The sequence below is a fragment of the Astyanax mexicanus genome, chromosome 3 (assembly GCF_023375975.1).
Source record: "Astyanax mexicanus isolate ESR-SI-001 chromosome 3, AstMex3_surface, whole genome shotgun sequence".
Taxonomy (NCBI): domain Eukaryota; kingdom Metazoa; phylum Chordata; class Actinopteri; order Characiformes; family Acestrorhamphidae; genus Astyanax; species Astyanax mexicanus.
This window is the reverse complement of record NC_064410.1, coordinates 36,127,209-36,149,740: the sequence shown is the minus strand read 5'-3', so window position 1 is coordinate 36,149,740 and position 22,532 is coordinate 36,127,209. Positions and strand designations below refer to the sequence as shown.

Genomic DNA, 22,532 nt, shown 5'->3' with positions numbered 1-22,532 from the left:
ACTGCTCATAACTGGCGTTACAAATTGAGCAGCAGACCAGTCTGGGGCCGGCTGAGGTTTGGGGTGGATTGTACCTTGAATAGCTGTGGTTGTCTGAAACAGGGTAAAGTGGCTGCTGCTGCTGTTGCTGTGGTGCCAGACTGCACTGATTAAAGGCAGTATCACAATCTTTTCTCTGTATCGTGGCATAATAAAGCAGGTTGCATTAATAAAGTTAATGAGCCTATGCTTCCTGAGTGCTGCTAGTCTATGATACAAGGATGTCCTAATATTTTTGACATGGTTTATGGTGCTTGGACTGTTTTGCTTGTTGTAAAAGACTATTATAATTTAGAACCTGTGTTCTAGATTTTCCTGTGGCGAATAAACCGTATTGAAGTTGTTAAGGTGATCTGATTATACAAGTACAAGTGGGTACAACTGGGTACAGTGTGTTCTGACTGGATTTAGCCACTCAAGCTGCCATGGTCAGGTGTTCAGAAATATTGCCTATGACCATGTGACTATGAACATTTGTACTCTTAACACTAAAACACTAAAGAAAATGGGTAATACTGCAAGATATTTAAAAAAATCTAATTTGTGAACTGTATAATTTCTTGCTCCTGGGCTCTCCAGAAGGGCACACATTACCATTACACATGCATTTCTGGACAAGCTGAGATACACAGATCCATTACTAAAAGTAAAAAGGCATGTTGACTGACTGACACATATGAATCTGGTAACATAACATTGCACAGTTCTTGCAGGAGTTGTCCTGCCTGCTTCATAGTGCAGTTAGAAGCTTATCGAACCCAGAGTAGCCATGACTGTGATGCGCTATTTTACAGTACAGATGTTACAAAATGTTGATTTAAGCAGTGAAGGCCAATGGGTGAAGACAGTGCAAGTAAAAGAACATACCTCATCTCAGTTTGGGCATTTACAACAAATTTGCTTGTATTTTAACAACAATATAACCAAGAATTGAAATGTTTTTATATAGAACTGTTGCTTTTTACAAAAATCATTTCAGCTGCTCTTTAAAAACAGTCTGTAGTATTAGTTCTTAGTCCAGTATTAGTACCTGTAGTGCCTGTTTTTTTCATTAGTACATGCAAAACTTGTTAAAAATAAAGTGCAATAAAGTGACATTAATAGCAGTATATTCTGGTATAGACTGTGCATGTCTTCACATATTGCTGCATGCATTGTTGTTCCACAGACTCTCTGTGAAGTCTCATTAAACTGCTGTGAGGTCTTGTAGTGAAACTCGGTCATTAGCAGAATGCCGTCCGTCAGCATTAGAGCAGTAAACTGTTTATCCATTAATGCATTCCCCCTACACACATCGGCTCTGGCTTCTCCACTGTTAGCAAAGAGGATATCCCTTTCATAAGATGGTGACTGGGGATTAGGGATGATAATTAACACACAGTAAGACCAGTTAGATCAGATTCTGATGTCCAGTAAAGCAGATCCAGCATTTCCCGCTGCAGTTGAATATTAGGCTTTTGACTAACTGTGGCATATTTACTTTCATGTAGGACTGGGCAATAGTTCAAAACCAGTATATATTGTGATAGAAAATAGTAATGGTTTCACTAATGCTGCTATTATCTTTAAACAATCTTTGAACACATTTACAATATTTTAAGATACAGGGTGATCCAAAATCTGAGGAAAAAGGAAAATGACAAATATGAATACCCTAGGAAGTAATGGGTGCCGTAAAGTATTTGTCCTACAGTCTAGTACAATGTCTGTGAGGTCTGATATACTATAAGGCATATACTGTAAGGTAGTGTTTAGCTGGAAGACTGCATGCTTTTACTTTTGAAGCTAACTGGATCAGTCTGGATCATCCAGTCAGCAGTAATCTCAGCTAAGCTTGTGTTTGTATTGAATGATAATGTTTTGAAATGCCACAGAACTGTGTTATGTCATGTAATCACACCTTCACGGCCAGACTCATTAGTCTGTTGTATTAGCATGTCAGTCTGATGTAGGGCTGCATGGTGGTTAATCATTATTACAATACTGGCTCATACAATACTGAGTTCCCAGTAACATGCCTTAGCTCATGAGTTAAAGGAGAAATCCAGTGTGTAATGGACTTGGAGTATAGTAACATATGGTAATGAGTACAAACTTTTGTCAAATAGCACACACCTCTCTTCACCCCCAGCATTCAGACAGCATTCAGAAATACATTGCTTTTAGTCGATATTCCCAACAGGCTTAATATGCTAGCAATGGCATTGCCCATGCAAATGCTATCCTACCTATTCGTTTGTGCTTGTCAGACAATTTATTGTGACTTAATTTCAAGATCGCACTGCCCAGAGAACTACGGCATGGTGCTGTGTGTGTGTATAAACAGTGTTTTTTTTTATAAACTAGCTGTGCACTATTAGATCTCAGTGCCTCGCTAGCATTTTAAGTCTGCACTGTATTTCAAGGTGCTGGGGGCGAACAGAGGTGGACTATTCAACAATAGTTCATACTCTTCCATGCTTCACTAAACCCAAATTACTACATCAGATGTCTCCATTAAGTTAAAGACACCTTTAACTTCTTTTTAAACCCACAGTCCCATTTGCTTTAAACCATCATATCATCAAATGGAGCAATTCTAGAAACCGGTTGGCTCATATTGTGTTTTTTTCTGTTTTCTCTCTTGCAGAGGAGGTGGACTACAGCAACTTCGGCACCAACACTCTGACCCGGAAGAAGAAAGCTGTCGTCCCGCTGCGCAACGACCTAAACAGGAAGCGGCCACACATCCGCATCGGCATGCCTCAGGATTTCCGGCCTGTGTCATCCATTATTGATGTGGACATCCTGCCGGAGTCGCACCGCAGGGTCCGTTTGTACCGGCACGGGTCAGACAAGCCTCTAGGCTTCTACATCCGTGATGGCACCAGCGTCCGTGTTACCCCGCACGGCCTGGAGAAAGTACCAGGCATTTTCATCTCCCGCATGGTGCCTGGTGGTCTGGCAGAAAGCACCGGCCTGCTGGCGGTCAATGACGAGGTTCTGGAGGTCAACGGCATCGAAGTTTCCGGCAAAACCCTAGACCAAGTGACGGACATGATGATTGCCAACAGCCACAACTTGATCGTGACAGTAAAACCAGTAAACCAGCGCAACAACGTCGTTCGCAGCAGCCGGATTTCCGGCAGTTCGGGCCAATCGTCTGACAGCAGCGGTTCAGGAAGCTTCCCAGCCATCACGCATTCGCCATCCACCGCCACCGTCTCCCACAGTTACGCCCATGACGACTTAGACAGCGACGAAGAGTCGGATATCGTCATAGAAAGCAGCGTGAGCCGACCATCTCGCCGATCCAACACCTCCCACGTTCACCTCCAGACGTCCTCAGCCACCCCGTCTCCTCCTAGCCCCCCTACCAGACCCCAGTCCAGACCCCCTTCGGTCATTTCCACTGCCTCCTTCCACTCGCAGCCCAGCCTGAACGGCACTGCCCACAACAGCCTGAGCTACAGGCTTCACAGGGACCTGAACCTGCAGCAGCCACACTACCACAGCACCAGCACCAGAGAGAGTAACGGCAGCCTGCACAAAATCCTCAGCAGCCTGAGAACGGACCCACGAAACAGCCTAGCTCTGCCCCCTGGAGGAGTGGAGGAGGACGGAATGGTCATCACCTTATAATACACACTTTCAACTCTTAAGACTCTTGTTTAAGTGATGGTTTGGTCACAGAAATCTAATCTAAACAGTTTTTTTTACCCCTATTCCAAATGTAGTCAACCAGCCATGGCTTGTTTTTTGTTTTACACTGGAGCTGTTACACAAAGTGGATGCTTATACCCCACCAATTAGCTTTATTCCTAATCAGTACAATTTTCTTTTCTCAAACTGTAAGGAACTGTCCAGCAATCTATTAAGAGCATCTAATAATGACACTCTATAAATAGCAAAAAATATCTTGTCACTAGATCTAATAAGTGTAATATTTTTGTTTAAAGAGTGTTATAAGGTTGTTCAGGGTCCTGTATAGTACTGAGAAGGGCTCTCTTGAAACTTGGTGCCATTGCACACAAGAGATATATAATCAAATAAGTGTTTCTTTGATTTGCCACAATTCTTTATATGCCATTGTCTTTACTAAGGAACCACTAAAAGCTACTTCTATTTTGTGAAAGTGTCCTAAATTTATTTAGCAGAAAATTTACCTGTATGGGGACAGAATGCAGAACTATCTTAGAATAAAATAAGACACTAGACACAATGCCAAAACTATATTGTTTTGGCATTGCCATCACAATGTGCAAAAGCACAAAAATCACATTGCAGACTGTATTTAAATATTAGATATAGCAGCTACTCCACAGAACTGTTAGTGCTTTCAGTCCTGGATTCCTATCTACTCAGTGAGTTAACGTGGATTTTATGTCCTGATTGAATAATCTATATTATTAAGTAATCATCACAGGGTTCTATAGATTAAGTGTCAAACTGTCAAAACTAGCGCAACAGACACCAAATATGTTCTGGCTGATTGACTTGATTTGGAATCAGTGAAACTGAAACTGTATAAATTAGATTGTTTTGTCAAACTATTACCTTATGTTTCTCTCTTGCGTATACACACTCACACACACACACACATTTGGCTATTGTAATCTGACCACCCAGAGACTCTCCTTTACAGCCTGGGAAGACGGACTCAACATTGAACCTCACACTGCTTTCTTAAAAGGTTTTGTACAAAGACTAATTTAACAGACACCTTCTCGTCCTGAAATTTAACTTGTTCTTAAATGACATCTGCTTTAAGTACGCTGCCATGTCTTATGTCTTACCTGTCGGGATGCATGGGGAATAATGTGGTACATGTTTCTTTTTTTTTTTTCGTTTGTTTCTTTGTGTTCCTTTAGGCAGAGCCACTAATTTAACATGAATGTGCTATTTTTAATAGGATTCTTATTTTGAGATTTTTTTTTTTTTTCGAATCATGTTTTCTAAATGTCTATTTGGACCAGCAATGAGCTTTAGGTCTGTGTTTTGTCTTTTTTTCTTTTCTTTCTTCTTATTTTTCCTTTCTATTCATTTGAGTAGCAGTTTATAATTAAAAATACCTGCCACTACCACAATGATTCATAGTGATCACTGGAACTCTTGGGTAATAAAATAAAAGGCTGATGTATTCTGTATGCTTTTTATTATTATTTGTACAGTCTTTGAGGTGGACTTTGCCAAAGGGGATCAAGCTCTATACATCATTTGTTAGTAGTTATTTGAAATGACAGAAATGTCTACTGTAAGTGTTTCAAAGCTTTATATCTCATTCCAGTCGTAAATCATTATTTGCAGGACATTTTGAGTGTAATAGGTTATATAGGAGAATACACTGTAATTCCGTGGATCAAGGAATTATCCGTTTTTACAGTTTATCTTGTTTTTCAGTGATGTGGTCTTAACATGCGTTTTTTTATTATTATTATTATTATTATTTGTTCCTGTATTGCTTTAAGGCCTATATCAGGTACCTTAATATAGCAGTGGATTACAGTGTAACACACTGATTTTTAGCTTGAAGCTTTCTGACTCCATGAAACCAATGGCTTTGTCGTTTATCCCCACGCACACACACACACACAAGCGCGTTCTGTCAGTTAACTTCTAATGACCTCCTAACTCTGGCCAAAACTCAAATCCACACAGCTGTGCACAGGCTCAGGCCGCAAGATGCTTAGCTTTTGGCTTAGGAGCAGTCGGGTTGCTAAGTGCTAAGCTAATTTTGCTTCAGCATGCAGGTGCTAACACATTATGAGGTCAGTCACACTTAAAGGGGAATTCCACATTTTTTTTTCATTTAAATTTTATGCTTATTTTCATTATTCTAAGATGTAAACAGTCGTTCAGGGTGATTTGTGTGAAATACTCTACAGAATAGTGCACGGTGGTGGTGAAAGGATTCAGGCGTCCATATATAGATTTGAATTTCACGGTGGAGGGATACACACAGGATGTAATATGGCTAAAATGTATTTAATTTAAAAAAAATTGAATTGAATTAAAATGTATTTAAGGAAAACATGTAATTTCACTAGTGGTTTAGGTAGTAAATAATTTTTGATTATTGCTACCATTTTAATTAGTTGTGTAGACATAGAGACACTTGGTTCCCATCACCACTATCGTAAAGAGCTATGAGACTTTATATTAAGCGTTTCACATTAAGCCGCTTTGAATACTGTTTACATCTCAAACACTGAATTATGCAGACATTTTCAGTTATCTGTTCTCTGAAAATATTAAATGGGCATTCTTATCGCTGGATCAGTTCAGATCATGTTGGGAAGCACAAATCAGTGTTAATCAATTAACATTTAATTAAATATTTGTGTGTATGAACAATCTGTCTGGTTTGTTTCGTGATTTTCACTCAGCTTTACAATGTGTTTGTGTATTGTGGGTCTTTTTGGTAAGTTTTCCTGTGTAGTTGCATTTTGTTTGGTTAAGCTGCATGTTCTTGTTTTCCAACCTCCATTCACACGTGCCTTATTGCCCTTCTTCCGACACAATTCACCCAAAATATCTAGCTTTTTAACTCTATCCTTCTGATCTGGTCACTGGATGGACAATGTACATCCGCATGTCATCTTTGGTAAAAGTAACCGCATCAATGCCTCCCAGTGGACATCAGTAGATTTCTGGAAGAGTGTCACCATCTGCTGGTCGAGTTTGGAGTCATCATTTTCTGGGAGTATCAGCTAAGAACCAACTCACAACCCTGCAAGTGGATATTTATAGTACAATTTTCTGATTTTTTTCTACTACTTTGTTCATTTTCTGTGTACATCGATTTTACATTTGAATAAATAATGAGAATTTAAGATAACATGACTGGCTCAATTACTTTTAAACATACATAAATAAATATTAATTCTTATTCTTCCACTTTATGGAAAGAGAAGTTATGCAATTTAGCAGAATGTATCAGTACGATTACTCTTAAACATTGAACATCAAAAATCAATCTTTCTTATGTTGCTGTTTAGTTCAAAACTAGACCTAATTAATGCATGGGATAATTATTAATACTGTAATACCACAATGTAATTCTCAATACTTAATAACTTAGTACTAAATAATATTTTTTAACCCTCCACTTTTTTGATTAGTTTATACAGCTACAGTCTATTACAGTGAACAGAGCGCAGTTCAATTTTTTCTAGACTTGCAAAGTTCTTTCTGGGCCACAGCTCTGTGTTGTCCTTTTAAAAATCAGTTGATTCAGCTTTTCGACCTCTAAAGTATATTTAATAAAACATTTAGGCTGTGACCGAAATGGCTCCCTATTTACTAGTAAGAGCACTATTGGGTATGTCAGCCATTTTTCTTTGAGTGTCCGAATCTTAAGGGGGGATTCGAACGTGATTTTGAGGGCACTAAAAACTCCCATAATGCATCATGATTTATAGTAAACTTCGCTGCTTACTAAGCGAGCTGAATGTGTCCCAAAATGCTTTGCGGGTCTCGCTACTAAGCAACAGACAGCCGAAGAAACGGAGCGGACAGCGAGCCACCAGGGTTGCCAGATTGTTACAATGGGATTCAGATAAAACCATAGACTGTATATAGCTGGACAGAGCATCGTCTCTTAAAAGTGAAGCCACCACAGGTCGGGCGCCCCCTGCTGTTCGGCTGCAGAAAGCTGTGTAACTCCACCCATCCCCATAGGTTTCAATGGCAAAACAGAAAACATTCAATCACGTTTTTTCCCAATGTAATGTAATTCTACCTCCATTATTTAAATGCAGCAGCTAGTGTAACCTCTGCTTATATTGTCAAATTTTTATATTCCCACAGAATTCGGTTTTTAAAACTTTATTCAGCTCTATTCAAAAAAGGTGTGGTTATGGTAAAAGGGCTGGTTATGGGCGAGACCAATAACAGACCGTCAGCTCCGCTCCGCTCCGCCCCGCCCCGCTCTGCAGTCTGTGACCAGGAGGCAGCCCTCAGGGGCGGGTTTATTTAAATGAGTAGGCTGCTCTCCACAGTCTTTCTCCCTCCTCTGGTTTCTACTGTGCAGAATCAGGTGGCAGGATTGCCAACATGGCGGAAGATTTTGGCTTCATTTTCATTGAATGAATGGGAACGGAGACACGGCGTCCATCTTTTTTTACAGTCTCTGGATAAAACCAATTCTCAGGGTAAAACGTGTTTCAGATCCACAAATTTACTGACAAAAACCACCCAAACAGCTGATATTCGTCATATTAACAATATTACAGGGTTTATTCCAACATGATCTTAACTAAAATATCATAAATATTTTAAATATCACTGATTACAAAAAAATATATTTAAATGAGTTTATCTGCATATTTGTATTATGTGTTTTGTGCCTTGTATCATTGGACACACGAAACAAAAACGTAAAAACAGTACATAAAAACAACCTTGCAAGCAATGAAAGAATGAAATTACTTACTCGCATATAATAACGAACATAAACACAACTTCAAATTTCCATCAGCAGGACTAAAAGCTCCATCTCTGCAGGGTTAGATATCTAACTATAACACTGCCGAGTTAAATTTCCAAACTCTTTACACTTGGTAGTTTTGTTCACCTGTCAAATCACAGCGTTTCAATTTCAGATACAACTCGACATTTGGCATGATACCACCCAATCTGGCAACAGAGCAAGCCGGTGTACGCTGCTATTTTTAAGGTTTTCTTCATGTAGTTCAGTAATGTGAGGATCATCTTTTAAACAGCGTAAATATAACAAGCAGATAAATAACTTCATGATCAGCTCAGAGCTTCACTAACTTTAATTCAGAGCTCAGTTCAGTGTGTTTATGGAGTTTTAAACACGACTCAACCCCCCTCACCTGTGTGTGTTAATGCGACCGGTGCTGGCGCATGATAATGACGAGTTAGTGTCCGAATTCACTCCTGTTTTACCACTAATTAGTGAACTTATTAGTATCGCCCTACAAAGCTCAACACTAATGAGCGAGTAGGGAGCCATTTCGGTCACAGTCTTAGGCTGCGTCCGAAATCGCATACTTAAGCAGTACGTACTGTTTTGGGGGTGAGTACGCACTGCTCGCCCGGTAAAGCAGTATGCTCTTTGAGTACGCGAGTGGGTAAGTATGCACCACCTCGGACGCACTACGCCGGCCATTTTACCAACATCACGTGACGCACTACGCCACTCCAACGTCATGTGACGCATTACGCCACTCCACAACCAAAAAAAAAAAACCCTTTAGTCACTTGCAGCACCAGATCCATATAATTCAGCATTTTTTTACTCTTTAACGCCACCTACCTGTTTTTTTTGGGATGTATCCTGATTTAACATCTTTACGCCGTCGAGCGGCTGCTCAGAGAAGAAAAAATCTGAGGAATTTATTGAATTTTTACCTCAGAAACAATGTAAGTGCAATAAAGTCTTCAGACAAAGCCAGCTAGTTAACCTAGATAGGGTTAGTAATATTAGCTAACTACTATTCACAATTATAGTGATTACATAGTAAAAAATGAATTACATTACATTAGACAGCTAAAACAAATAAATAAAAAAAGAAATTCTAAGAATTTTTTTAACACAGAAAAATGCAGTAAAGTCTACAGAAAACAGCTAGTTAATCTAGATAGTAGTATTACCTATTTACACACACAATTATTGTGATTACACAGTAAAAAACTAAATAGTACTACAGTACATTCAATTACACAGCTAGAACAATAAAAATTACATTTTAAAATTACATTTTAATAACAGTTAATAACAGTTAAATGATCAGAAATATAAAAAGAACAGTATAAGTGAGGATGTGTAAAGCAATTTATTTTTCTTACAAAAATGAAAACAATAAAAATTACATTTTATTAAAACATATAAACAGAACAATAAATATTAAGTAAAGTAAACATAAGTTAACTAAACTATTTACATTTATTTACAGCATGGGAGCCTGACTTCATATTGTCAGCTGAACACAGCTGTGCCCATTTTGCAGCTGTATTTTGCTGGCGCAGACCTCAGGGCGGACCTCAGACTCTCCCGGGAGACCATCACCTCCCTCACTGTCGCATTAAAGCAGGAGACTGACCATGGGTGGAGCCGAGACATCGAGGTGCTGGTGTTCCTGTACTGACTTGCACACGCAGCATCCTACCGCGTGGTCTCCCGGGCCTTTGCGATCCCCAGGTCATCTGTGCACGACATTGTGCACAGAGTGAGCAAAGATGTCAGTGGGATCATCAAAATCACTCTGTCCAGCTGCAAGCCATCTGTGACCACCAGGGAAAGTTTTTAGACATTTTTGTTGGGTATCCTGGCTCTGTGCACGATGCAAGGATTTTAAAAAACAGCCCCTTGTATAAAGAGGCATTGTACCCACCTGCGGGAAGATGCATCCTTGGGGATGGGGGTTATCCGTGCATCAGCACTCCCATCAAGCTCCTGACCCCATATCGAGAGCCTGTACAGAACCCTGTACAGGCTCGCTTTAACCGCAAGCTCTCTCAGGCCCGGTGCGTCATTGAAAGAGCATTTGGGATGCTGAAGACACGCTGGCGCTCCATTTTCTTCAAGGCCCTTGAGGTGAGCCCTGTCTTCGCCCCAGAGGTCGTGGCATGTTGCGCAGTGCTCCACAACCTGTGCATTGCTCATGGTGACATCATTGAGCCAGATGTTCCAGAGGAGGAGGATGCTCATGCCCCAGAGCCTGCACAAACAGAGGAAAGATCTGGAAACGAGGCACGGGAGAACCTGGCTGCAGCTGTCTCTGCACCCCAGATGGCCGTACCAGCTCTTCTTGAGCATGATTATCTTTAGAGTTCTGTACATAGTCTTTGACAATTTTCATGTTTTTTTTTACATTTACAGTTCTATAGTTTTACCTGTTACATTTTCATATTTCTGATATTTTAAATAGTTTAATTTTGCTAAGTAGGTAAAATTTTTTCATAATCTATTATAAATTGTTCAAATAAATAGTTCTTATTAGATTAAACAGATCCTAATAGATCCTAGTAATTTCTTGTTTCTTAGTTGTTCTACCCTTTTCCACTTTTGATTGTGGTTAAATAAAAAAAATACACTTTCCCCATTTTCTGTTTCTTTTGCTAATCACCACACCAACATCAACACTTTTTCAATTAAGGGTACACTTTGAATTTTAAATTACCAACATGTTTGAACTTGAATAAGAAACCATTCATGTTTACTTATCTTATAGGTATTTTAAATTTGATGTAGTTTTTTTTAAGAGCTTAACTATTTGATCTACACACAAGAGCACATCTTTTCACAAATTACTGCACTTATTTTAACGTTAAAACCTGACCTACATATGCATACATACCTGCACTACCAAGAGCATTTAAATGCTGCCCTGTTTCCTCAGAACTTTCCTCCCTTATTCTTTGCAGCAGATTGGAGCCATCTTTGGGGCAGTAAACAACCAAAAGGTACTGAATCAAACTGCTTGAGTTAGGTGAACTTGTCATTATTATTATTTTTTTTTTAAAGAAACTAAGTTTAGCTCATAATGGTGTCACAGTTACGGATAACACACCTGCAGTTACACCGGCCCATTGTGGAAAAGATTGGGCACCCCTGCCTTACAGTAACCATAGACTTAAATTGCTACTTCTAATTTAACTAAGAGTTAAAAGAAAGATATTTCTAAAGATAAAACACTTAAATTCACTTAATAGAGTTGTAAATTCCTAGTCCCTGAAAATGTCTTGCTTGTTTGGAATAAATACTACATTGTCAATTATAGACTGGGTGAGGAAACTTTAAATGTCCTTCTTTACAGTTAGAATACTAACATTCTTCTATAATATGCAAATATAAACTGCCGTTTCTCAAGACACAATAATACCACTGGACGTGCAAACTGATTTTTAAATGTTTCTTTTTTAACAAGAATCCCCAATATTTGCAAGAATCTTTCTTCCCTCTCTCTCTCCTCTCTCTCTCCTTTCTTCCCTTATTCTCGCTTCTGTCTCTCTCCTTTCCTCTCTCTCTCTGGCCTCTCGATCTCTCCTTAACTCTCTCTCTTGTCTCTTGCTCTCGCCTTTCCTCGCGCTCAATTCTTTCCCTCTCTCTTCTTTCCTCTCTCTCCTCAGCCTCTTGCCATCGCCTCTCCTCTCTCTCTGCTGCCTCTCGCTCTCTCTCATTTTCCCTCTCTTCCATCTCCTTTAAAAAAACTATGAGGTCGGTCTCCCTCTGCCTTTTCCTGCCTGGGGTCTGGTTGTCTCCTGGCCTACAAGAGGGTGTTGAAGCTTCAGCAGCACCCTGGCCAGATGAGACAATAAGGGTGGGTGGGCTAATTGATGGCCTCCCACCTATTGCCTCATCCATGGCAGTATACCATTTCCAGGATGCTGCTGTTGCTTCACCACCCTCAGTACTCACCCCAGTAGGGGGGCACCTGAGTTCCTACAAAATTAATAACAGTAAAAAAGAAAATAACCTGTGTTACAATAAAATATTCACTAATGTTGTTGTATATCTTACAAAGAAAAATGTTTACCTCGTACTTTTGTTTTAGGTTCTCCCATTTCTTCTTTACGAAGACAGGGGTCACCTTCCCTTTCAACTTTTTCTCCAACACGAAGGCTCTATAAACATAATGCACACAACAATTATTACTACAGTCCACACACTGCTTTCAATAAGCAAACGTTTAATACTACAACATTACCACATACACTACAACACATTTAACAGACAATTGTGAGTGTACATTTTGTACAGTCAGTGTTGATTTAACATTGGGTAATTTGCTGTAAAACATATCTAAAGTTAGGTTAAATAAACAGTTACTTACTCAAATCCTCGAACTGCTGCATTTCTTTTTCCGGTGAAGAGGGCCTCATTGGCCACCCTCCACCGGATCAGCTCCCTGGTGTCCTCATCACTCCCTGCAATATAAAACTTTAGCTTTAAATGGAATGGCAAATGTGACAATATTGTTGCAGGGTTAAAACAACAATAAATATTTAGCATCAATTACCTCAAAGCAAGATATATTTCTTTTAAAGGTCACCTTCCGTCGTTTTTTCTTTCATTTTAAAATGTCTAGTTGTGGTCTCTAGTATGAATGAATGACATGTGAGCCGTTTTTGTAAAAAAAAAAGTGCTCAGGTGTCTCTGTATAGCTCTTTATTAATGGACTGTTTTAGGGGTGTGTCCAAAATGACCGGATTCCAGCTTTGCTCATGAATATTCATACATGCAAACAGCATGCAAATATCTCTCCTCTGATTGGCTAGGAGCACTGCGACGCCCCTCCACCGCTCTGCCGCTCACTGCCTCCCACCTCCTAACTGATGAGCGGTGATGTTGCATCGCTTCAGCTCCGCCTCTGGGAGTTTCTCGAGCCAAGGTGGGCTGGTCTGTGAGTTTCTGCCTACGTAGGCAGAAAGATCATTCAAAATTCACCCGTTTTTCGGAGGGGGGGAGGGGGGATTTCTTTGCTTAGCTCCTGCAGACAATGGGGGCTGCAAAACAGTTTAATGTGCAGGTGTACACATTCAACTCGGAGAGACCTACTGTATTCCACAAAAAACAAGAAAAATCGGATTTTCGCGGAAGGTGACCTTTAAAAGTATAGTTTTGGCTTATTACTAGCTACTAAGGTGAATCCACCAACTTCATCACAATTGTATGACAGCTAAGCTAGACAGCCAAGATGTAAACTAAAATGAAAATGCTAAGATAGCCAGCTAGATTAGCCATCCAACTTCATTTAACATTACGTTATATAGCTAACTACCTAACTAGTTAAACAACGTAACCTGCAAACCGCTTACGAGTACATTTGTAGCCAAATTAACTCAGCAATACTTTAAATTACAGAAAAACAGTTCAGGAAACTAGCTAACCTAGATACTTCAGAATGAGCCATTAAGCCACGTTGAACGGTGTGCTAGCGAGATTAATAGAGGTACTAAAACACAAAATTCAAAACTACATTCAGAAGAGAACAAACAAATCTAGTTAGCATTAGCTAGCTAACACCAGCGGTAGCTAATCCCGCACGTTTGGCCCACACAAACGCTCAACTTACTCGACTCTGTGATCCTAGGTAACTGAAATAGCGCTACATTTCTTTACTAACAATACAACATTAAGCTAGCTAGGTTAGCTTGGCTGGCTAACTAGTTAGCGAGCGAGCTAGCATGACTATCTTAGCTCGTACTGACGGCTAGCCTTAAACACTTGCAAGTTAGCGTTAGCGAAGTTAATAAATTAAAAATCAAATAAAATATGCGTATCGTTCTTCACAAAATTACTCATAACGTTACTTTGGGTACTTAAGTGGTGATATTTTTTATTATTCCGATTACATTCTACTTACACTTGTAAAGACCCGCGTCGCCGCTGTCCGCCATCTTCAACCTCTGCTTCGCTTCTGCCGCCCCCCTTGGAACTCTGGGAAATATGAGCGGGGGAAGTGTGCAGGGCTTGCATACTTCAAAATCTGTCCCGGTGCAGTACGTCATCCGGGAACTTTTCGCGTCCTTAAACTCGCATACTGCGCATTCGGACACACTACCCCATCTCGCGTACTGATTTTGCGTACTGTTTAGTATGGAAGTATGCGATTTCAGACGCAGCCTTAGTCGTTGTTATGCCCAATCAGGACCCAGTCAGGACCAGGTATAATCTAGGTGGGAAAAAAGTGTGCCTGCACATTAAACTGACATATAAATGACATATTTAACAAACCAGCCCGCTTTGCTCAGTGTGGTAGTAATCGTGGGCTAGGTGGGCATGGCATGATTGGAAATTATTTTCTAATGTATACCTTTGTTAAAGCTTACTTTATTCCTATATGGGTCCAATATAAGTATATAATAGGCCCCATGTACAGTGTACAACCCAGATATGGCCCACATTTAAACCTTTCCGATCTCATTACTCACCCTGACGAGACCAACCTGTGAACAAAACATACATTTACAAAAGTTAATATTTAATAATTATTTCACAAAGTTTTTTTTATTTATTTATTTCAGCTTTTGGCAGTTTAAGCATACTTTATTTAGACTGATGATTATTAATAAATCTGGCAACCGTGTATTTAGTATAGCGCCGCCTCCTTAATCTCTGTCTATATTAACAACTAACTTGTAATTAAACATAATAAATGCGTTGCATATTTACGTATTTGTATGTGTTTATATGCATTTTTGTTTGTTTTTACAATTTATGGTATTCCAGGTAAGTTAACAGTGAACCGAAGACTTTTCAAGACTGCCTGTGTGCAACAGGGGCTTCACAGTGCATGTGCTTTTTGCAATTTTACAAAAGTGTAAATGATGAGTGTAGTTTGTGCGCATTGTATCTGTTAATAAGCAAATAAGAGACCAATACATCCAGAGAGCAGTAGAGATATTAATATTAATTAACCGGTTATCTCTAAATTGTCTTGTATTTTTGATTGACTTGTAGCTATCGCAGATAACTCCTCCTCTTAATCCTAGTTTATAGCGCTGATATAAAAATATTTGTGCACATCAATTTTAGGTTGAGTAAACATTATGGTTTTATATGTTTTATATTGTTTGTACTAAACTTTATTTGTATAAAACATGTACATCTTCGTATTTCATTATACCTTGTACTGACATTCTGGTGTATAAAGGGGAATTTAAAATAAAAATCATAAATTATATATTATTTGAAGGGAGTTTGTCTAAAAGCATTGTGAGTGTAGCGCTTGAGAGTGCATTTCCGGGGCTTGACAGTGCATTTGCACTGTGAAGCCCCTGTTGCACACAGACCCCTCTCAGACTTTTTAGCGCACTTGGCAACCCTATATTACAGCTTCGCTCTGTATGAGCCTCGTGGAGATCCGTAGAGGGTCATGTGATGAGGGAGGTAAACAGCTGAGTCTGGCCGCAGCAGTACAGCGGGGGTCTGTGGTGTTGAACGGGGTCGCAGGGCTGAGCAGAGGGAGCGGGGTTCGCGGGGTTTGAGGTCATGGAGCCGCGGTTTGAGAGGGGAGGGCCGCTGTCTCCGTTGGAGGAGTCCAGCGCGGAGGTCAGCAGAGACAGCGGCGTGGTGTCTCAGAGCGCCAGCAGCCTGTCGATGGTCAGCGAGGCCCTGAGCAGCGGGGCCGTGTCCCAGAGTCCCAGCTTCGGGGGGAACGTGTCCCAGAGCCCGAGCTTCGGTCCCGCCGTACCCCAGAGCCCGAGCTTCGGCCAGGGGGCGGAGCTGGAGCCGCAGACAGCCCCGGAACCCAACGAGCAGGACGACGAGCTGCTGAAGAGAACAGCCCTCAGCTTCTCCTCATACATCCGAGCCAGCGCTGGAGAGGAGGTGAGGAACACTGCCAGCAGTGTCATGTGCTTTCTTTAATATGAAGCAGCACTCCTCCCATCACTGTAAACTAAAGGAGGTCAGGAAGGAAGGATTCCAGTGGGCCATCTTAGATTGTACCAGTACCAGTCAAAAGTTTGAACTTTACATTTTGTGTTTATTCGTTATTTATATCTTTCTGCAGTGTACATTAATGTCAAAGTCATCCAAATTATAAATAAGAACAAATCAAGCCATTTGGTGAACAAAAATGTGTTAAACAAGCCAGAATGTGTTTTAGATTTTTAGATTTTGACTGTTTTGCACATCTTGGCTGGATTTCTTCAATCTGCTTTATGAGGTAGAGTCAACAGGAATAACTTTCAGTTAACAGCTGTGCTAAACTTTTCAAAAGTGAATTACTTGAGTTGATTTCCTGTCCCCTTAATCTGTTGGGGGGCATCAAAACTACTCAACTAAATATATAAAAAAATATTTAGAAAATAAATATCAAGAAAGTATGCTCAAGTGCAGTCGCTAAGACCATTGAAAACTCATCACTCATCAGGACCACCCCAGGAAAGGTAGATCAAGAGTTCTCTCTGTTGCACAGGATACGTTTATCAGAGTTATCAGTCTCAGAAACCACAAGTTAACAGCAGCTCAGATAAAAATGTTAAGTTTCCTACATGATGACTATGTGTTCCTTCATAGTCATACAATGTGAGGAAAAATATAAACAAATAAAACATTATTTGAGAAGGTGTGTTCATTTTTTTTTTTTTTTTGGTCATATGGATGTTAAAGGATTATTTGCAATAAAATGGATGTTGATTTATCCCTGCAGGTCATCTGCCTGGAGAAGAGTCTAGAAGAAATGCTCACTCGAGTGGATGAGTTTGTAGGGATGTTGGACATGGTGAGCGGGCGAGTTATTTTTTATATTTTGATTTAAAGACACTTTTTTCCCCCCTCAAGTCTGTAAAACATGAGTGTCAAGTTTTATAGCTAAATGTACGCGGCTTTTTGCCCTTTTTCTTATTAGAGCTCCTGATCTCCATTGTAATTCTCAGAGACACACACTATCAAGACTGTGTGTTATACAAATCTTTTATCATTGTGCAGTTGTTATGTCTGCATTTTTTTTTATAAAAAAATATATCAACAGATGCACTTTTATTAAAAGAAAATATGGACAATTAATAAATAATTACTTATGCATAAGAATAAGTACTCTCAGACATGCTTGTTATAGGTATTACATTTTACTGGTTATTTAAATTGACTTGATTTACAAATTCCTTCCTTTTAACAGATTCGCAATGACACGTCTCAGATAGTGAACATCAGCCTGCCTCAGATTCACCGAAAATCTGAAGACATGAGAGAAATTTACAGAAAAATCGACAAGTTGGAGGTAATAAACAATATCTGCCTATGATCACTTGATACATAATATTGCCAATATATAACAGGTGCTTTTTTTAATGACACTTGTGTATTCTATGTGTATTTTAAACATTATCTCAAGGCTTTTGTGAAGATGGTTGCAGCCAATGTGAATGCCATGGAGGAGCAGGTTACCCAGGCAGAAGGGGAAGTCAAGACACTACCAGGCACTTTCAAAAAGATTTTTCGGACAATGAGCGTCCCTGGATTTTTGAACGTAAGTAATGTCTCATTTATGACTCTCTTATTTTATTATACATATTTATGTATTGTTTTCACTAATATGTTATATTTAGGAAATGTTATGTATGTCATAATTGTAATAAATGTTAAGTTATATTTAGGAAATGTTATATATTAGGAAATGACATGACAAGTAATTTCATCAGGGGAGCCCAACCTGTGTTTAACATAAGTGTTATTATTAAGGAGTAGTATTTTGTTTCCTCGGGTTGGTTCATGTTGACATAATGAAATCAAGAAATCAGAAGGTGTTTTAGAGAAGATAAAAGTCTTATAAATAAAACAATAATTTATTAAAAATCCCCTGCTTTATTAACTCTCAAGCATTTTTGTTGGTATTGGCAAAATAACAAAATTGAACACATATTTAACAAGTGGATGATAATAGGCCACTTCAAAGCTTCTAAAGGCAGTCAGATTTTGAGAGCTTTAAAAAAAACATTCAGAAACCAGAAGTTACCTTTTCAGAAAACATTAGATGTTTTATTTTTCATCTGACCATCTAGCAATTCCTAATGTCTTTCCTCACAATGTCTTCTTTCTTATTTACCCTTTATTAAACCAGATTAATTTCATCACATATCACTCAGAACAATTTTACAAGGGACACCTGGAAAAGAATGGCAGCAACACAGAGTTACAAATGAGATTTGTCAGTGTATCTTGTCTTTTAGTGTCTTTCCAATAAGTTCAAGTCATTATGTACTCTGTATGAGCTCAGTCACGTGTGAGGGAAATTTTACAGGCCTGTTGTAAACCTGCCTGATGAAAACAGACTGGTGTTGAATTAGTTCTGAGAGTTTAATATTGTGCAGACCACCCTTTATTTACTTTTACAATAAAACATGTCTTAAATCCATTTTGCTTGTATTTTATTTTTGTGCATTGCATTTTACCATTTCTAAATTTAATTTGATTATTTAATACTGATTTTACAGCAAACGGAACTATGCGAAATCAGTGACATTATTAATGGAACTGAGGGGTCATATTTTTAGTTATGTTCAACCCTGACCAGATAAACAGCACTTTTAATATACATAATATATATATTTATATAATATTAATTATATTTTTATATTAAAAGAGAGAAGAAACATTAGATTTAAGAAAACACTCCCATTCCATGAAGTACAGTACACACTTCTAACCATCATTAGAGGTGCAAAACAGGAAATTCAAGTTTACCACTTCCAGTTTTTAGTTCAAATGTTTAAACAGCTTCACAGGAGTGCATAGAGGAAATGCTCTTTTTCTGTATTGGTTGTTATTTGAGCTCTGGAAATTCAGGATCTTCTCCTGGAAAAATAATGAGGTTCCTTCAGTTACTGCTTTAGTTTCACCTTTTTTGTGTTGTGCAACATATTCAGCCCCTCCCTGTGTCATTTTACCATGGATTTTTTTGCCACTGTTTCAAAGTGTGTTAAATGATTTAAGGGGAGAGTGCAGTAACTGTTTCCATGCAAACTTTATTATCCTCATTTCACCCTGTTCTTCACCACAGACCAGGTATTTTTTGAATGCTGGGTCACTTTGAGCACTGCAGTGTAGGGGTGGGTATTGTCACTGCTTTCCCAGTTTGATTCTCCGATTCATAAGGTCATGATTCGATTTAAAAATCGATTCACTTAGGTAAATTTCAGTTACAATAAAAAAAAAAACTGTAGATTAAATATGAAATGTTGTAATTATACAAGGAACACTTCCATTATTAAAACATTAGTGTGTATATTATATAGACTTAACCGAACAAATTCATTCTTCTTTTAATATCATTTAATGTAGCTTAGTTAATTATGACACTGTGCTTCACATCTCTATGCAGGTTTAGGAAACCTGGCTAAAGGGCTTATCCGGTGAAACGGTGGATTCAGATCTTACTTTAAATAAAGTACAGACAAAAACAACACTGGGAAAACAACTTTAAATAGTGTTAAATGTACTACTTTGATAAACACAGTGTGTGCAAGTGAATATTTTACTTGTGAAAAGTGAAAAATTACTTAAATTTTTACAGAAACTCCCCGCAGTGCCGACTCCTGTGCTCCTGCTCAGGCTGGCGAGATAAACATGGAAAATGGGCTATTTCTAAAGATTGATTTAGGTTTATATGAATCTATATCAGATCATTCAAATGAAGATCAAATTAAATCGAAGAATCAATATGTGTGGATCAGATACAGCAGTGCTGCTGAGTTTTTAAACACCTCAGTGTCACTGTTGGACTGAGAGTAGGCCACCAGAAATATACAGCCAACTGTGTCCTGTGGGCAATGTCCTGTGGGCAGTATAATGGGCAGGTGTAGGCTTGGGTGGAGTTTGGGTGATGACGTGCACTGGCTGTGTCACATGGTGTTGGTGGCGGTAGTAATTTGTAATATCAGCTGTTCACTCGCTGGGTAAAAGGGAGTAGTTAGTGGGTGATTGGGGAAGCCATTTTTTTTCTGACCATACTTACGCTGTGGATTTGCTGACGTTCATTTGTGGATTATTGCTTGAATCGCTGTGGATTATGGATGTTTATGAACTGTTCCACTGACCTTTTTCTGCTTAGATACTTGGAGATTTTTTGGATACAATAAAACAACCTCTGTTGAAGCTTGGACTTATGATTTGAACATCTAGTGCGTGGGACGTTATTTTCCCCTATTTAGCTGTTTGGCGACACTGGGCAGTGTCCTGTGGGCACATCACATGACCCTGGTTTGTCTTTGATCTTTATTCTTCTTGCTTTTCAGAAGTCTGCCAGCCCCAAAAGAACACCGCAGCAGCACCAAGAGCTTCCCACCGTATTCAGGACTGATGATTACTTTAAATCTCACCCTGAGCAGTGACCCCAACTACTGTAGCATTGACCTCAAAGGTCCAAGGCCCTGCCAAGGTCAGAACTTCACTGAGACACAGTCCAGCCTGGAGTGTAATGACTGCTCTGTCAGACAGACACTTGTCTTCAACAGCAATATGAACACGGTACTGGAGAACACTGAGTTATTCTAACGGCACCAGATCACAGCCAAGTGCTATTTTAGTAGACTGTTTGACGGCAGCTAGTTTTATAACCAAAAACCTTTTTATTTCAAAGAGCATATTTTGTTTAAAGTGCCTCTCGTGGAAACTGATATTTTATGTTCACCTGACTAAAAGAAAAAGAGAGAGATGGTCATCAGATTATGAGTGGCAGTTTCTGGGGGTTTTATTAGGTTTGTATAGTTTTATAGTGTTGTTGTCCTTTTGATCTTGGTCTCTTTTTTTTGCACAATTAATACCACAGTTGCTTGACTGGTGTTGTTTTCACTTGTGTCTCTAATTTACAAGTCTGTCAGATGCTGTGATATAATGATGTGAAGCTGCGGTTGCTAGCGGCTTTTCATCATAATTTATGCTACGCTCTCCTGGCTATGAAACATGCATTGAGTGAGCCATGTCCTTTTATATTTTTGGTCATTAATCTATTAATTAAATCAGTATTTACTTCTTCTGATTTGTAACTAATGTTCATTTATTTATAATAAAATTCAAATAATGTTAAAAAAAAAACTTTTATTTGGTAGTTTCAGTAATGGAGTGTAGTAGTTGTGTGTGGCTGTTGAGTGGGGGTGGGGGGTAAACTTATACTCATTTAAAGGTTGGCAGGTCTATAATTTCTCTGTATGAGAATACATAATTTTAAATAATATATATATAATTTATATATATTTTAATAATATATAATTTTTTCAATATTATTATACTGAAATTGTTACTAATTTCCTCAACACAAAACATTATCAAATGTTTAAACACTGCAGACATAAATTAAAAAAGCTTTTAAACTCCAGGTATAAATCTTTTTAACAAGCTCTAGCTGTAACTCCAGCATCAGCTCACCAACCAGTCAGCTCACAGTAGCAGCAATGCTAGCGTCTTTACTGCCTAAAACCAGTTTACTGAAGAAAAACTGAAATATATAGAAAAGTTTCGTTTCACTTTTTTTTTGTTTGGCGAAATACATCAATTTATTAAGGAAATTCAAGAAAAATAGCTGGAGCCGCAGACAGCCCCGGAACCCAACGAGCAGGACGAGGAGCTGCTGAAGAGAACAGCCCTCAGCTTCTCCTCATACAGCCGAGCCAGCGCTGGAGAGGAGGTGAGGAATTCTGCCAGCAGTGTCATGTGCTTTCTTTAATATGAAGCAGCACTCCTCCCATCACTGTAAACTAAAGGAGGTCAGGAAGAAAGTATTTCCAGATTTTACCCGTACCAGACAAAAGTTTGAACCTTCATTATTTATATCTTTCTGCAGTGTACATTAATGCTAAAGTCATCCAAATTATACATAAACACATATAAAACCATTAGGTCAACAAAAAAGTGTTAAACAAGCCAGAATATATTTTAGATTTTGACTGTTTTGCACACCTTGGCTGGATTTCTTCAATCAGCTTTATGAGGTAGAGTCACCAGGAATAACTTTCAGTTAACAGCTGTGCTGAACTTGTCAAAAGTGAATTACTTGAGTTAATTTCCTGTCCTCTTAATCTGTTGGAGAGCATCAGTTGTA

The 22,532-nt window shown here is 38.9% G+C and overlaps 3 protein-coding genes across 6 annotated transcripts in view; 2 read left to right on the top strand and 1 right to left on the bottom strand.

Moving 5' to 3' along the window:
* The window catches only part of pard6gb (par-6 family cell polarity regulator gamma b), a 66,890-nt gene extending 61,727 nt beyond the window's left edge, over positions 1-5,163 (top strand). Inside the window, exon 3 of the mRNA XM_007228517.4 lies at positions 2,669-5,163. Within this exon, the coding sequence (XP_007228579.2) occupies positions 2,669-3,660 (992 nt within the window). The 3' untranslated portion in view covers positions 3,661-5,163. The remainder of the gene's footprint in view (positions 1-2,668) is intronic.
* Positions 5,164-10,252: 5,089 nt separating this feature from the next.
* On the bottom strand, positions 10,253-15,309 carry LOC125799521 (scaffold attachment factor B2-like). 2 transcript variants are annotated; one of them, XM_049476447.1, is made up of 4 exons: positions 14,355-15,309; positions 12,822-12,915; positions 12,525-12,612; positions 10,253-12,430 (listed from the first exon to the last, which is right to left on the bottom strand). In XM_049476447.1, exons 1-4 carry the CDS (start codon positions 14,497-14,499, stop codon positions 11,813-11,815), a joined length of 945 nt encoding a protein of 314 aa, XP_049332404.1. In that variant the 5' UTR covers positions 14,500-15,309; the 3' UTR covers positions 10,253-11,812. The 2 variants fall into 2 exon arrangements, with proteins under 2 accessions (XP_049332404.1, XP_049332405.1); XM_049476448.1 differs by having other exon boundaries at positions 10,253-10,706.
* A 554-nt stretch (positions 15,310-15,863) lies between these two features.
* Positions 15,864-21,473, top strand: bloc1s4 (biogenesis of lysosomal organelles complex-1, subunit 4, cappuccino). 3 transcript variants are annotated; one of them, XM_007228514.4, is made up of 5 exons: positions 15,864-16,321; positions 17,148-17,219; positions 17,616-17,717; positions 17,832-17,966; positions 18,558-18,851. In XM_007228514.4, exons 1-5 carry the CDS (start codon positions 15,983-15,985, stop codon positions 18,678-18,680), a joined length of 771 nt encoding a protein of 256 aa, XP_007228576.2. In that variant the 5' UTR covers positions 15,864-15,982; the 3' UTR covers positions 18,681-18,851. The 3 variants fall into 3 exon arrangements, with proteins under 3 accessions (XP_007228576.2, XP_007228578.2, XP_007228577.2); XM_007228516.4 differs by lacking the exon at positions 18,558-18,851 and adding an exon at positions 20,734-21,473 and having other exon boundaries at positions 15,866-16,321; XM_007228515.4 differs by lacking the exon at positions 18,558-18,851 and adding an exon at positions 20,731-21,473 and having other exon boundaries at positions 15,868-16,321.
* Positions 21,474-22,532: the final 1,059 nt, after the last annotated feature.